The sequence below is a fragment of the Aplysia californica genome, unplaced genomic scaffold (assembly GCF_000002075.1).
Source record: "Aplysia californica isolate F4 #8 unplaced genomic scaffold, AplCal3.0 scaffold00898, whole genome shotgun sequence".
NCBI lineage: Eukaryota > Metazoa > Mollusca > Gastropoda > Aplysiida > Aplysiidae > Aplysia > Aplysia californica.
Window position 1 is genome coordinate 53,892 of NW_004798168.1, and position 12,467 is coordinate 66,358.

Consider the following 12,467-nt stretch of genomic DNA (forward strand, 5'->3'; position numbering starts at 1 on the left):
AATTATTATTATTACCATTATTATGATTATTATTTATAATTCTCATTTTTATTATTATTCTCATTCTTATTGTTTGAACGAAATTCCTCAGATCTATTTATCAGTACTTCAACGTGACAATGACAAAATCTGCTGTAGTTTCAGTTGTCAAACAGAGTAAGTGTCACTGTGTGAATGTGAAGTTAACCAGATGTCACTGTTTAGGTAGATGAAATTGTGGCACGATGCGGTGGAATTAGGCTCTCGTCAATTTTTGGGCAAACGGAGTTGATGGTGTCCTCTTAAGACCTATCCATTTTCCTTGTTTTGGGTGAAAATAATATCCATCTGTGTTGAACAGAAGTCGAGATATGTGTGATTGAAGGAGGTGAGGGTCATTTGGTTTCACAGGTAAAATTAGTGAGAAAATGGCCTCCAAAGTTGAGTTATTTCTTTAGCTTGAGAGCCCATAAAATTTGAAAGTTTACATTTTTTCTGCCTTTAATCAACGTTTTTCGATAAAATCCACACAGAAATGTGCTCTTTAATGGGCATGAAAGGCGTTGAACCAAAAAACAAAAATTCGATAGAAATACCCAAACCTGCGGGAAAATGATAATTTCTTGACTTTCATTATTTTGACGAGCGCCTGATTTCACTACGCTGCCTCACAATTGTCCAATGATAGTATCAGCTAAAGTGTGAAATTGACCGGAAGTGAATGAAAATGTCAATGTGTAATTAACCAATAGCAAGGAAATTGTCCATCCCTCCCAGCCTGACTCGGCCCAGTGACAGAAATATGCAATTTTTTATCCATAATAAGAAATATGTGCACCACCTGTACTTATTCATTATGGAAACGTTACTTATCAAATAAATGTTATATGTGATGTGATGTGGGCCAATGGCCTTAAACACTGAATAAACTTACTTTAGCTTGTTTGAACCAATAGCAAGCAGTGTCTGACTTTAAAATAATAGTTCATCCATTAGGAACTGATGGTGTTCTTTAACATCCAAGGAGGAAGAAAGGTTGATAAGTTAGTCCTTCCTATTCCTAGCACTCTGATGTTCACAATGGGATGTGTATATCGTCATTGATTTTGCTGTGACAATAGGAATGTCGGTTTTTGTGTGAGCGTTAATCTAAAGAGCGTATATATGCACGTTCATGCACATGTATTTTGTGTAAATTAAAATTGAAGGTATTGTAAAATGTCTAAGCTGTATTGTACATGAGTGGGTACTATAGAAATGATATGCTTTATTATTACTATTATTGTTTTATTTCAGAGTCCTGTTCATTTTTTTGTTGTTGCAGAAAACCAAGTGGAACCAGCGGTTAAAGTTTTTAAAGAATCGGATATGGATAAAAGAAAGATTGAGAGCTTTGTACTGTCCAGACTTGTAGCAGGGAAGCATCTCTCTCAGGTCAGTAAATGTACTGGACAGAGGTGGCAATATTCCGGATAATTCCAGAAATCCGGATTATTGAAATTGTCTGGATGCTACCCAGACTCGGGCCAATTGTCTGGAAGTCTTGAAACAAGTTGTGTTAGTCAATATAATCTGTAAATCTTAAAATCTTGAGTCCCTGTGTGCGTTTCCATGGGATCCAAAAAGTTCAGTTTTTTTTTAGCTAGTTAACACCTATGACTGAATGGAAATGTCTACTTCTACTGCTTATGTAAGCTCTGCATTTGTGTTTAATTGGGGATTTGAACCAGGTCACGTGCATCATAGCCCAGCAACATAGCAAATGAGCTAATGATATGCATCTAAAAGAATGCATCACAAATAAATCACATTTTCTACTGACAACTTTCCTCTGTTTCAGTATATGAGTTCTGTAGTATATAATGTATTTTAGTTTTAGTAGAGGTTTTATGGCGCTCGCAACTGCATAAGGTCATACAAGCACCAGAAGATTAGAGATGTTACAAGAGAGAAACAAAAATAAAAAGAAGAAGGGGAGATAAGGACGATAGATGTTTGATAGGAAAGAAGAAGCAAACCACACCAGATCACCCGCCAACCACCCACGTTTATAATGTTTGAAATCTGTACTTGATATTCAGGCAGGGAACATTCCACTTATTTGAGTGTGTGTGGCAGCTCGTCATTACATATAACACAGGAATTTCTAGTTTCTTCTTAGACAGAAAGAGGAAAAGAAAACCAAATTGTATATTTTTCCCAGACAAGCTGTCATTGTTTTTAATATTTCCTCAACTGTGTTTACATTTTTTCCAAACAAATAGTTTATAATGTTTCCTTAACTGTACATATATTTTTTTGGTGACAAATATTATCTTTTAATGTTTCTTCCCACAGAACAATTTTGCTTCAGAAACTCTTACGGTGAAAAAGACAGAAAGATTTCGCCCTCACATAGTTTTATTTTACTCATGGTGGGCGGCAGGGACCAAGGATTTCCTCACTCTGTTCCGAAGAGCTGTGGATGAGTTCAGATCTCTTTCTATGATGGTCAAATTTGCTTTGGTGAATGTCTCAGAGGAGAAAACAAGTAAGTGTGAGGGATGGACGCTGAATGTTTTGTGACTTTTTTTCTACCTGAGCTGATAGATAAGGGATGTATTGAAGTAAAGAAGGAGGAAGAGGAGTAAAAAATGGGGATGGGAGTGTGGGTGAGAAGATTGAAGAAGGAGGACGACAAAAATATTAGAATATTGGGGGGAGGAAGAGGAGAAGAAGAACAGATGATGTACAATTGTTTGAAACTGGACTGTGGACAATTTAAATGCCACCATATACTATTGATCCCTGAACTGATAAAGAAGGGATAAATGAAGAAAAGGGGGAGGAAGAGTAGAAGGAGAAAAGAAGGGGAGGGATTAGAAGTAGGAGGAAGAGGGGGAGGACAAAAAGGTAGAAGAGTGGGGGAGGAAGATAAAAAGAAGTACAGATGAAATGTACATATATAACTGTACATAAAATTGCTAAAAGCTTTACTGTGGCTGATTACAATGCCACAATGCAGATTACATACATTCAGACACAGAAGAACTGATAAGTACTTCTTTCCCCTGGGGTCAATACGATCAGACTTATTAACATATGTGAGGCAGCGTGGTGGAATCAGGCTCTCGTCAAAATAATCAAAGTGAAAAAACCTGCATTTTTCCGCAGGTTTGTGAATTTTTATCAAATTTTCGTTTTTTGGCTCAACACCTTTCATGCCCATTAAAGAACTCATTTCTGTTTGGATTTTTCTGAAAAGCGTTGATTAAAGGCACAAAAATGTAATATTTCAGTTACCACGGACTCTTATGCTAAGGAAATAACTAATCTTTGGCGGCCATTTTCTCACTAATTTTACCTCTGAAAACCGGTGACCCCCACCTCCTTCTTTTGCAAATATCTCGACTTGTATTCAAGATAAATTGATACTTTTAGCATCCAAATAAAGACATGTGAACAAGCTTTAAGACGGTACCAATAACTCTACATGCCCAAAAATTGACGAGCGCCTGATTCCACCACGCTGCCTCACATATTTTGTTATAATAAACTCTTACTGTAAACTATTTCTCACAGCATGAACTTACAACTGTATTTTATTTGTTTCAGTCATTTCCAGATATATCAACATAAAAGATTTTAAGTCATTACCTTTTGTGGTGGCTTTTCAAAAAGGTTGGTAATGCTGTATGTATGTTGCCTTTGATGCATTATTTGCTTTCTATATCAGCGTCTGTGGTGTAGCGCTTAGGCGTTTTGCTGTCACATGCAGGAGACCTGTGCTCAATACCCGTATGGGGAAAATTTTTTTATTGAGTATCTCGTTCTTTCTTTTTCTGGGGTCTTGCATCCCTCTCAGCTCGGGTTGGCTATAGTCGGCAGGGTGTCGGAAGTCTACCCCTTAAAAGATCAAAATTGTGTTGATATGGGTGTAAAAACACCTACATAAAAAATATTTTAAAAAAGACAAGCTTTATTGTGCTAAATGTAAGGTATCAACTCTTTCTAGCATTTTTATCAAATGATATAAACAAAATTGGACACTTTTATCCAACTGTGTACATTTCTTCTAAGGGAATTGATTTCCTTTTGTACTCTCATGCCTATGAATGCTCATACACCTGAATGCACACACACACACACACACACACACACACACACACACACACACACACACACGCACACACACACATACACACACACAAACACTCACACACACACAGCTGTATATTTTAGTCAATCTAAGAACAAGCATTTCACGTAAGAAATGATACTTTTTGTTGTTGTTGTTATTTCTCTTGATAGTCAAAAGCTGACACTGATTCAGTACATAATGTGGTCTCTAGTTTATGCTATACAAAACTGTTCAATTTGGATATTTTTTCTGACAGGGAATTTTCCACACATTGAGTATATTGTCAACCAGCTGTTAAGAAGCATTAAGCCCAAAACTTAAAAAATTTTTAATTTGCAGTTTCTTCATCTGTGGCATTGGTTGCATGTGCTTCAAAAATGTTTTGTCGAAATTCAAATTCTAAATGTTGAATAAAAGCAAAGAAAGGATACATAATATAGAGACTAATTTTAGAAGAATGAAGCAGATTCTTTTCTTTCTCCTGAAAAATTTTGCTTTCTGGGCTTAGAACAATTAAAAAGCTTGCCAACAATATATGATTACGAGTTCCCATCACATAAAGTGAACTCTATATTTCCTTCTCACCCAGAAAAAGGCAAAGATTCAGTGAAGCAAACCCTGCTGGATACAGACAGACCGAGCGCATTCTATCTTTATAAAGCTTTGAAGTCTGCAAATATACTGATGGAAGATCCATGGGGTAACAAGGTGGAGTTTTCACCATATCGCAGTCTGGATTATACGCAGGTAGTTTTCTGTTTGAAAGAAAAGACCCGCGGAGAGAGTGAAAGAAACTGAGACAGAGAGAAAGACATACAGAGAGAAAGAGATGCAGATACAAAGAGAAAGAGAGAAAGAAATACAGAGAGAAAGAGATAAAGATGCAGAGAGAAAAAGATAGAGAGAATGAGATATAATACAGATACAGAGAGAAAGAGATAAAGAGTGAAAGGGATACAGAGAGAGAAAGATGAAAGGGGTGATTTAAGTGTTTTTTTGTTTGTTTATGAAATAGCATAAGCAACATCGTAGCAAAAGATCACACCTATCAAAATATGGATGTGCGTAAACTCAAAATAACGAACCTACTGTGTGTAGACTTGTTATGTATACGTCATGTTTATACTTGTCATGATATAACATATAATCTCTGCCGATTTCTTCTTCTCTGTGTTTAAAAAAGAAAATGATTTCCAGTACTGTGACTTGTTGGACAACACTCCCCCCCCCCATACACACTTGCACATACACACACACATACAACCACACAAATGCACACACACCCACACACACACACACACACACACACACACACACCCACACACACACACACGCTGTACTCAAAAAAAGGAAATGATTTCCAGTTCTGTGACTTGCGTGAAGGCCCATGGGGAAGTATCTGTACGTCTTGGGCGAGCAACCAGACTGACTCTCATCGACCGCCCAAGAAAGTCTCCAGGTCTTTCAAACTCAAGTCCAGAAAGGTACATCTGTGTCACGTTTTTGTGTGGATTTTACTGAAAATGAAATGGGTTGATCAAAGGCTCAAAAAATGTAAATTTACATTTTTGAAGGGTGCTTAATCATAAGCTAGATGGATATTTTTTTTTAATGGACATGAAAGGTGTTGAGCCCCCCCCTCTCCCCCACCCCTCAAGCCTATAAAAATTGTGTTACGATGTGGTAGAATCAGGGGCTTGTCAATTTTGGGCATGTGGATTGGTACCATCCTTCAGTTTTTTTCATTTTTATCGCTTTTGTTTAAAAAAATGCTCTTCTATCTTGAATAAAAGTCGAGATATTTGTGATAGAAGGATGTGAGGACTGCCTGATATCAGAGCTAAAATGTCCACCAATGTTGGTGACTTCCAAAGCTTGAGTGTCCTTAGAAACTGCAAATTTACATCTTTTGTACCTTTTACCAACGTTTTTCAGTATATCCACTCAAAAGTGTGTCTCTAGAGTCGTAGAGTTAAAAGGAAATTGATAAAAATTGTCCCATTTGCAGAAAAATGTGGGTTTCTTTGAATTCATTATTTTGAGGAGCGCCTGTTTTCTATATAGTGTGAAATGGTGCAGTATGGGATGTTAGTAGCCACTGTTCACTGCTTATGGGACTCATTTGAGTGAAATGGGGCTAGCCAGATTTTCTTTCATGGATGTGACAAAAGTTACCATTTTGGCACTATATCACTGAGTTCAACTAAATTTGACTGACCTATGAAATCAAACATGTTTGTTTTCAAGGTCGTAAGTCAAATCGGTTACTTGGTACCAAATAGTACCTTTTGCAACCCCTGTGAAGGAAAATCTGGCTGGCTCTGACTCAGTCAAACGAATCGGATTGGCAGTGCGCGCTGGGTAGTGTGGGTTATTTCATACAGGTATTGCCATTTTGATAAACATTTTCCTATGGTTATCAATGTACAGTGGACACTGCTTGCAGCGAACATGAATAATCCAAAAACAGTGGTGAACCAAAAGAAGTAAAATCACTGATTTTTTCCCCCCTTCTCTTTGATCAGTCGTTCTTAATCTACTCCACTGTATGTTTGTTTTATTATTGGGAAAGACACTTTACATGAATTTTCCTCACTTCACCCAGATGGGAATGAGTGCCTGGCAATACAAAGTGTTGTCAGTTTGTCAGTGTTTAAAGGCTTAATCAGCTGCTTGCACTGTAGTCTTCTTGGGAAGCGAAGAATGTTTCTGAATGTTCAAGGGCCTGCTGGGGTAATAATAGTTATAAAGCACATATAGAGCTTGCTTTAGAGTGTGGATATGTACTGTATAAATGCAGTTATAATTATTATTATTACTATTATCATTATTATTACTATTATCATTATTATTAGTATTATAATTATTATTATCATTATTATAATATTATTATCATTATTATTATTTCAGAAAAGTGTGCTGGACCTGATGGAAAAGATAAATGGCATCCCAGTCATGAGCAGAGACTTATGGGATGCTGTGATGGAGAAGTCTGATGTGGCCATGAGCTCACGTCTTGGGCAACCGGCTGTAAGGATCACGCTGGTGAGTTGGTCTTTTGTTTAATGAGCTTTACGATAATACCGTAGTACCATCGAAATTGTCTCAGACGGCCACCACCCATGATAGAGGAGAAAGGTGGCCGTCTTTGGTAGATATCTTATACAGTGTCATTATAATGTAAAAAAACCCCTCCACAAGTGGGGAAATGGGAAGTGGCCATTTATACCGGTGACTGTCTTATACAGGTAGGTGGCTGTTAGAACAGGTTCCACTGTCCAGGTAAAGCTGTATCATGTATGCTGCTTTAACTCTTCATCTCCGAGGGGGGTAAACCCACTGTGCCGGGCCCTTTTTTGGTACTAAATCTAAAAATGACAAAAATTATCTCTACATTGTCATTAAATCGAAACAAGTGAACTTAGTTTGATAGTTCTTCATCTAAGGAATGAAATGGCGAAAAAAGAGACCCGTTTTTAGCAATTGCCAAAAAAGTTATTTAACGTCGAAGTCGTCGAAAAGGAATTTCCCGAGCCGCTATCAGTGGCTCACCGGCACAGTTGTTCCGACCGCGAGCAGCTGGGAGTGGCTTGCCAGGGATAAAGAGTTAAGATCATCCATCAACATGCAAAAGATCAAATTGTCTGCCGGCTGTTAAAATGTACTAAGCCCAAAATTTTGAAAATTTGTTTTTTATTTTAGTTTCTTAATCTGTGGTATCAGTCGCTTATGCTCAAGAAATGTTTCGTCAAATTGAAAATTATATACGTTGAAAAAGCAAGAAAAAATGCATATTGTAGGTACAGTTGTTAACATTATAAAACAACTTTTCCTCTCTCGTGTAAAATTTTTCTTTTTTTTCTTTTTTTTTTTGTAAGTGCTTTATGGCGCTTACAACTGCATAAGGTCATATGAGCGCGCGGGACACATTAAACATTTTCAGTTAGTTGGAAATTTTGAATTTTGCCCTGGTGGCGGCCGAAGCCTACTCTTATCGATTTTAGACCACGAAGGTATCTTTAATGTGCACAACTTGCACACGGGACCACCAAGATTTTTCACCCTTGTCTGAGAAGGCTAGGTGTAGATCTTTCCTACCAGAAATCAGGGGTGTGGCTGAGAGACATCAGTAAGAAGGAGCCAAGGAGTAGCAGTAGAAAGGCAGTAGAAAGAGTCAGGAGCCTAGAGGAGGGTGCAAAGGAGGTGAGGGGATGGGGGCAGAAAACTGGAGATGAAAGCAGACGACAGAACATTGCTAGAGAGCAGGAAAGGAGGTAAACGGAGACATTTTTAGAGAAGAAAATGTTTCCGTCACTACCCGGATTCGAACCGGGTTCCTATTGAATGAGAGACGAACACCTTAACCTGTAGGCCACGAGAGCCCCCAGTTTTGTTTTCTGGCCTTAAAACATTTAATGGCTTCCCAATGATACATAATTCTCTTTTGATTGCATTTTTCAGGTTGTTTTTATCAGAGATTATTGTGGCTCTTGTCAACAAAAGATGAATGTGTTCAAAGAATTACACACTGAGCTGAAAAAGACGGGTAAGTTTTACCTTTGATATGTTGTCCTATGGGTTCTGTCTCACTTGCCACCTTATTTCAACAATTATGAAATGTTAGACATTGGTAAATGTATGACGCATAATAATGTACTTTTCAAAGTAAAATAAAAGAGAAATATTTCTTTCATAATAGCAAAGACTTACAGTCACAACCTTGACTCTGATCACTTACACACACACATCTAAAAACAAACATACATATATATGTTGATATTCTTTTTCCTTTCCCTACAAGGGAGAGATCAAGTCAATGAGCTTCTTTTTACTCAGACGAAACGGAACAAATGGACAAAAGTTGATATCTGGCATCTGACAGCCTTATCTCACATAGCTAAATGTCATATACAATAGACAGATTTGTGGAAAAAAATTGAAAAGAAAAGTTATCTTCAACACAGAAGAGTTGTGCTTGTCACCAGAAACTACTCTCATCGTACTACTTTATGACACATTTTTGGCAGAATTTGATAAATTCAAGTACCTTAGTAGCATTATCTCCAAAACTACTGACTGCGTTGACGACATCTATCAAACATTTAGAAATCAATGAATAGTTTTTGTATCATCTCATTGAAGACCTTAAATAAAAATATATGATATACCTCAATGTTTTGTCAGTACTGATGAATGGGTCAGAGATATGGAAACCAAACAATGTAATTTAATGAATATTTTTGAAAACTTTAAAACAAAATGTCTGTGAAAAATTTTGTAAATAAAATGGAATGAAATTGTAACAAATAATGAAGCTGTTGGAAAGAGCTGGGATTGAAGATATCAATGAAACCATAAGAACGAGAAGATGGAGATATTTGGGGCATGTTTAGAAAGTGTCACAGACGAGATTTTCCCATCAGATATGGTACCGTAGACCAAATTGAAAGAGAAGAAAAGGTAGACCAACTGGGAGCAAAAGGATGAGCCAATCACAAATGGGCGGGATGTGACAAGGTTAGAGGAAGTGGCCGGGGACAGGCAAATATTGCCTCAACTGCTCTATGATTAATCATGTTGTTGCGCTTTTCAGACAGCAGTCGTTTGTACTTGGTGAACTGTTCACGGGACGCGATCCTTTGCTCCGATCTCAAGGTCCAGGGCTACCCTTCTGTGATGACGTTCAGGAACTACGGCTCGTTGGTTTCCCCACGCTGTGACCTGCCGCTGGAGGAAAAGACTTACGCCCAACAAGATTACCATGGCCCGATATCTGTGAGATCATTTTTTAAAAAATGTTTTTTATCCGGGTTTTTTTTGGGTGCTATGCTAGTGATTTTATTTGTATCAGACAATCATAGACTAAGACAATGTGAATCAGTAGGTACAATATTTCAACACTAAGATGGAACAATAAGAGAATATGACTAACAATGTTAAGATATAATTGTTAGTGCTTTATTATCTAATTAATTTTTTTTTTTTCCTAAGTTTTTGTTGCATATTCTAGTAACGTCCCCCTTTCCCACTCTCCTCGCAAAGAGAGACCGGATTCTGTAACTATTTGTGTGTCATCATTCCTATCAATTAATAAAGGTAAGCCAAACAAGGGGGCTGTTTCTAATTGGTGACACTGGGATATCTGTGAGATCTCTTTTTATTTGCTTGCCTTTAACATATTCAACCTGTAGATAATTTTGACTCTGGACGCAAAATTTGTGACCGCGTCGTGACTTCATGGGTGGTCTGACAAAAACATGATAACACTCTATGTGTGGCATGTAGAAATGTTCAGAATAAAAAAAATACTATTCAATGGAACCAGAAAAAAAGGGTTTCAATGTAAGTGGTAAGGAAAAAAGAAGAAAGGAGAGTGATGTGAAAAAAGGAAACAACAGATAAGAGCCGCTCTGAGCAGATCTGAGGCAAAAACAGGAGATAGTCAGCCGCTGTGAGTGGCACTGCAGGTTGTATCAATTAATTCTCTGAGACTCGCCTGTCGTCTTGGCTGTGTTCCTCCGCCAGTGCCCCACTCCTTGCCACAACCGGCCTCCATCTTTCAGTGGTCTCTGTTTTGTACTTTGATGTAATAGTTCATGAAGTTGTAGACCACTGTCAAAGTTTATATGTTCAAAAATGTATGATGTGGATGGTCTTCCTTTATTATTTCTCTTCGCCTCCACTTTGCTCTGGAGTTGAGTTGTCATCAGGTTTTTTAAATGTTTCTGTTTGCGTGACATCCCCCCCCCCTTTCCCCCCAATAAATCAATAGACATTATCCAACAGGCAGGAAAATGTTAGTTTCTATAATTTGATTATTTTGATGAGCGTCTGATTCCACCACGCAGCAACACAATGACTGGTTCATTTCTTTTCCAACAGACCTGGGAACTCTTGTCTTGGCATGAGAGACTGTCTGCGAACTCGATCAAGCAGGTGGCCTTCACAGTTCCTGAGCTCTGTTCAGATACGGTAAATTCTTTCACGTTTCATATCTGTGTTCTAGACAAATACGGTAAATTCATTCACGTGTTGTTCCTGTGTTCTGCACAGATATGGTAAATTCTTTCATCTGTTATTTTCATCTTCCTTTACGTTACAATCTCTCTCTGTCTGAATCTGAGTAAGACATGAGTGTCACACACTGGGATTGCTATGTGCATATTTCGCTACAGGCATGGTAGACTGTATTCACAGACAGTCAGTCATCAAGACAACACAGCACACTACAGCACAACAATATCGACAAACCTACGCAAATGTCGATGATGGTTACCACTGGATTATGGATGATTTACAACTTTTACGACAATTTAATTTTTATGTTTAAACCTGAATGGTGACAGGGAAACGCCTGGATAATGTGTTTTTTTTTTTGAGAGCCCTAGCAGAGAAATAAATGGAGAACCATGATCGCCGATATCTGTTCTAGATCTGGAGCTTTATGATGATGATGATGATGATCTGCAATCTTCTTTAGTGATGATGATATGCAATCTTTTATGATGATGATGATTCTATTCTTTCAGGAAGCTGATGCCAGGCTGGTGGCGACAGTCATCCCAAAGCTCTCTCAGTACTTGCCCGTAGCTCCCAAGAGAGATCGTAATTTTTTCTTTGGTGAGAGTTGCTTGCGGCTGGTGTGTGAGCGGCTGTTTGGTCTGGCGTCTTGCCTGATGCTCTACAGTGGAGATGTGCCTAAGTCGGAGTACTCTGATGCCCCGATGAAGGAAATGGTTGTCACTCAGGTATGTTGTCCTAAGATTTCTTTTTTTGGAACTCGAAAATTGATGATAATATCATATCAGGAGACCAGGGATCAATTCCTCACAAGTATTGAGAGAGTAGACTGAAACAGAGAGAAGAGAAAAGATAGATGCACAGAGGCTGACTGGGAAAGTAAATCAGAAAGATAGACACACAGAGAACTAGAAATTATTTCATGAATGTAATGCAGTAAAGAGAAAGATATTTTCATACAGTATGCAATCTCTTCAATGCTAATTAGATATTGTCCAGTATGCAGAACTAGGATTTTGCTTGTAATGATAAGCACTTGGTCAATCTTTACTTTCAGATATCATTTGAGAGAAGAGATGGGGTCTCGCTGAAGCTGATGACCCTCGGCAAATCTCTGTCGAATCTGCTAGAGCAAGAGACATCTACAAACCTTCACCTGTTTCACCACTCTCACCAGTAAGTCCTCTTCCTCCTCCTTCTTCTTTTTCTTTTTCTTCTTCCTCTTCTTCTTCTTCTTCTTCTTCTCCTTCTTCTCCTCCCCCTCCTCCTACTCGTTGTTGTTGTTGTTGTTGTTGTTGTTGTTGTTGTTGTTGCTGTTGTTGTTGTTGTTGTTGTTGTTGTTGTTGTT

At 38.0% G+C, this 12,467-nt stretch overlaps 1 protein-coding gene across 1 annotated transcript in view; it reads left to right on the forward strand.

The window, feature by feature from the left end:
• The window catches only part of LOC101860854, a 24,647-nt gene that overhangs the window by 6,732 nt on the left and 5,448 nt on the right, over positions 1-12,467 (forward strand). Inside the window, exons 7-18 of the mRNA XM_013089213.1 lie at positions 92-156; positions 1,304-1,413; positions 2,317-2,509; positions 3,574-3,639; positions 4,689-4,846; positions 5,464-5,583; positions 7,010-7,144; positions 8,561-8,645; positions 9,693-9,874; positions 10,982-11,128; positions 11,629-11,847; positions 12,177-12,295. Coding sequence (XP_012944667.1) covers positions 92-156; positions 1,304-1,413; positions 2,317-2,509; positions 3,574-3,639; positions 4,689-4,846; positions 5,464-5,583; positions 7,010-7,144; positions 8,561-8,645; positions 9,693-9,874; positions 10,982-11,128; positions 11,629-11,847; positions 12,177-12,295 — 1,599 coding nt within the window. The remainder of the gene's footprint in view (positions 1-91; positions 157-1,303; positions 1,414-2,316; positions 2,510-3,573; positions 3,640-4,688; positions 4,847-5,463; positions 5,584-7,009; positions 7,145-8,560; positions 8,646-9,692; positions 9,875-10,981; positions 11,129-11,628; positions 11,848-12,176; positions 12,296-12,467) is intronic.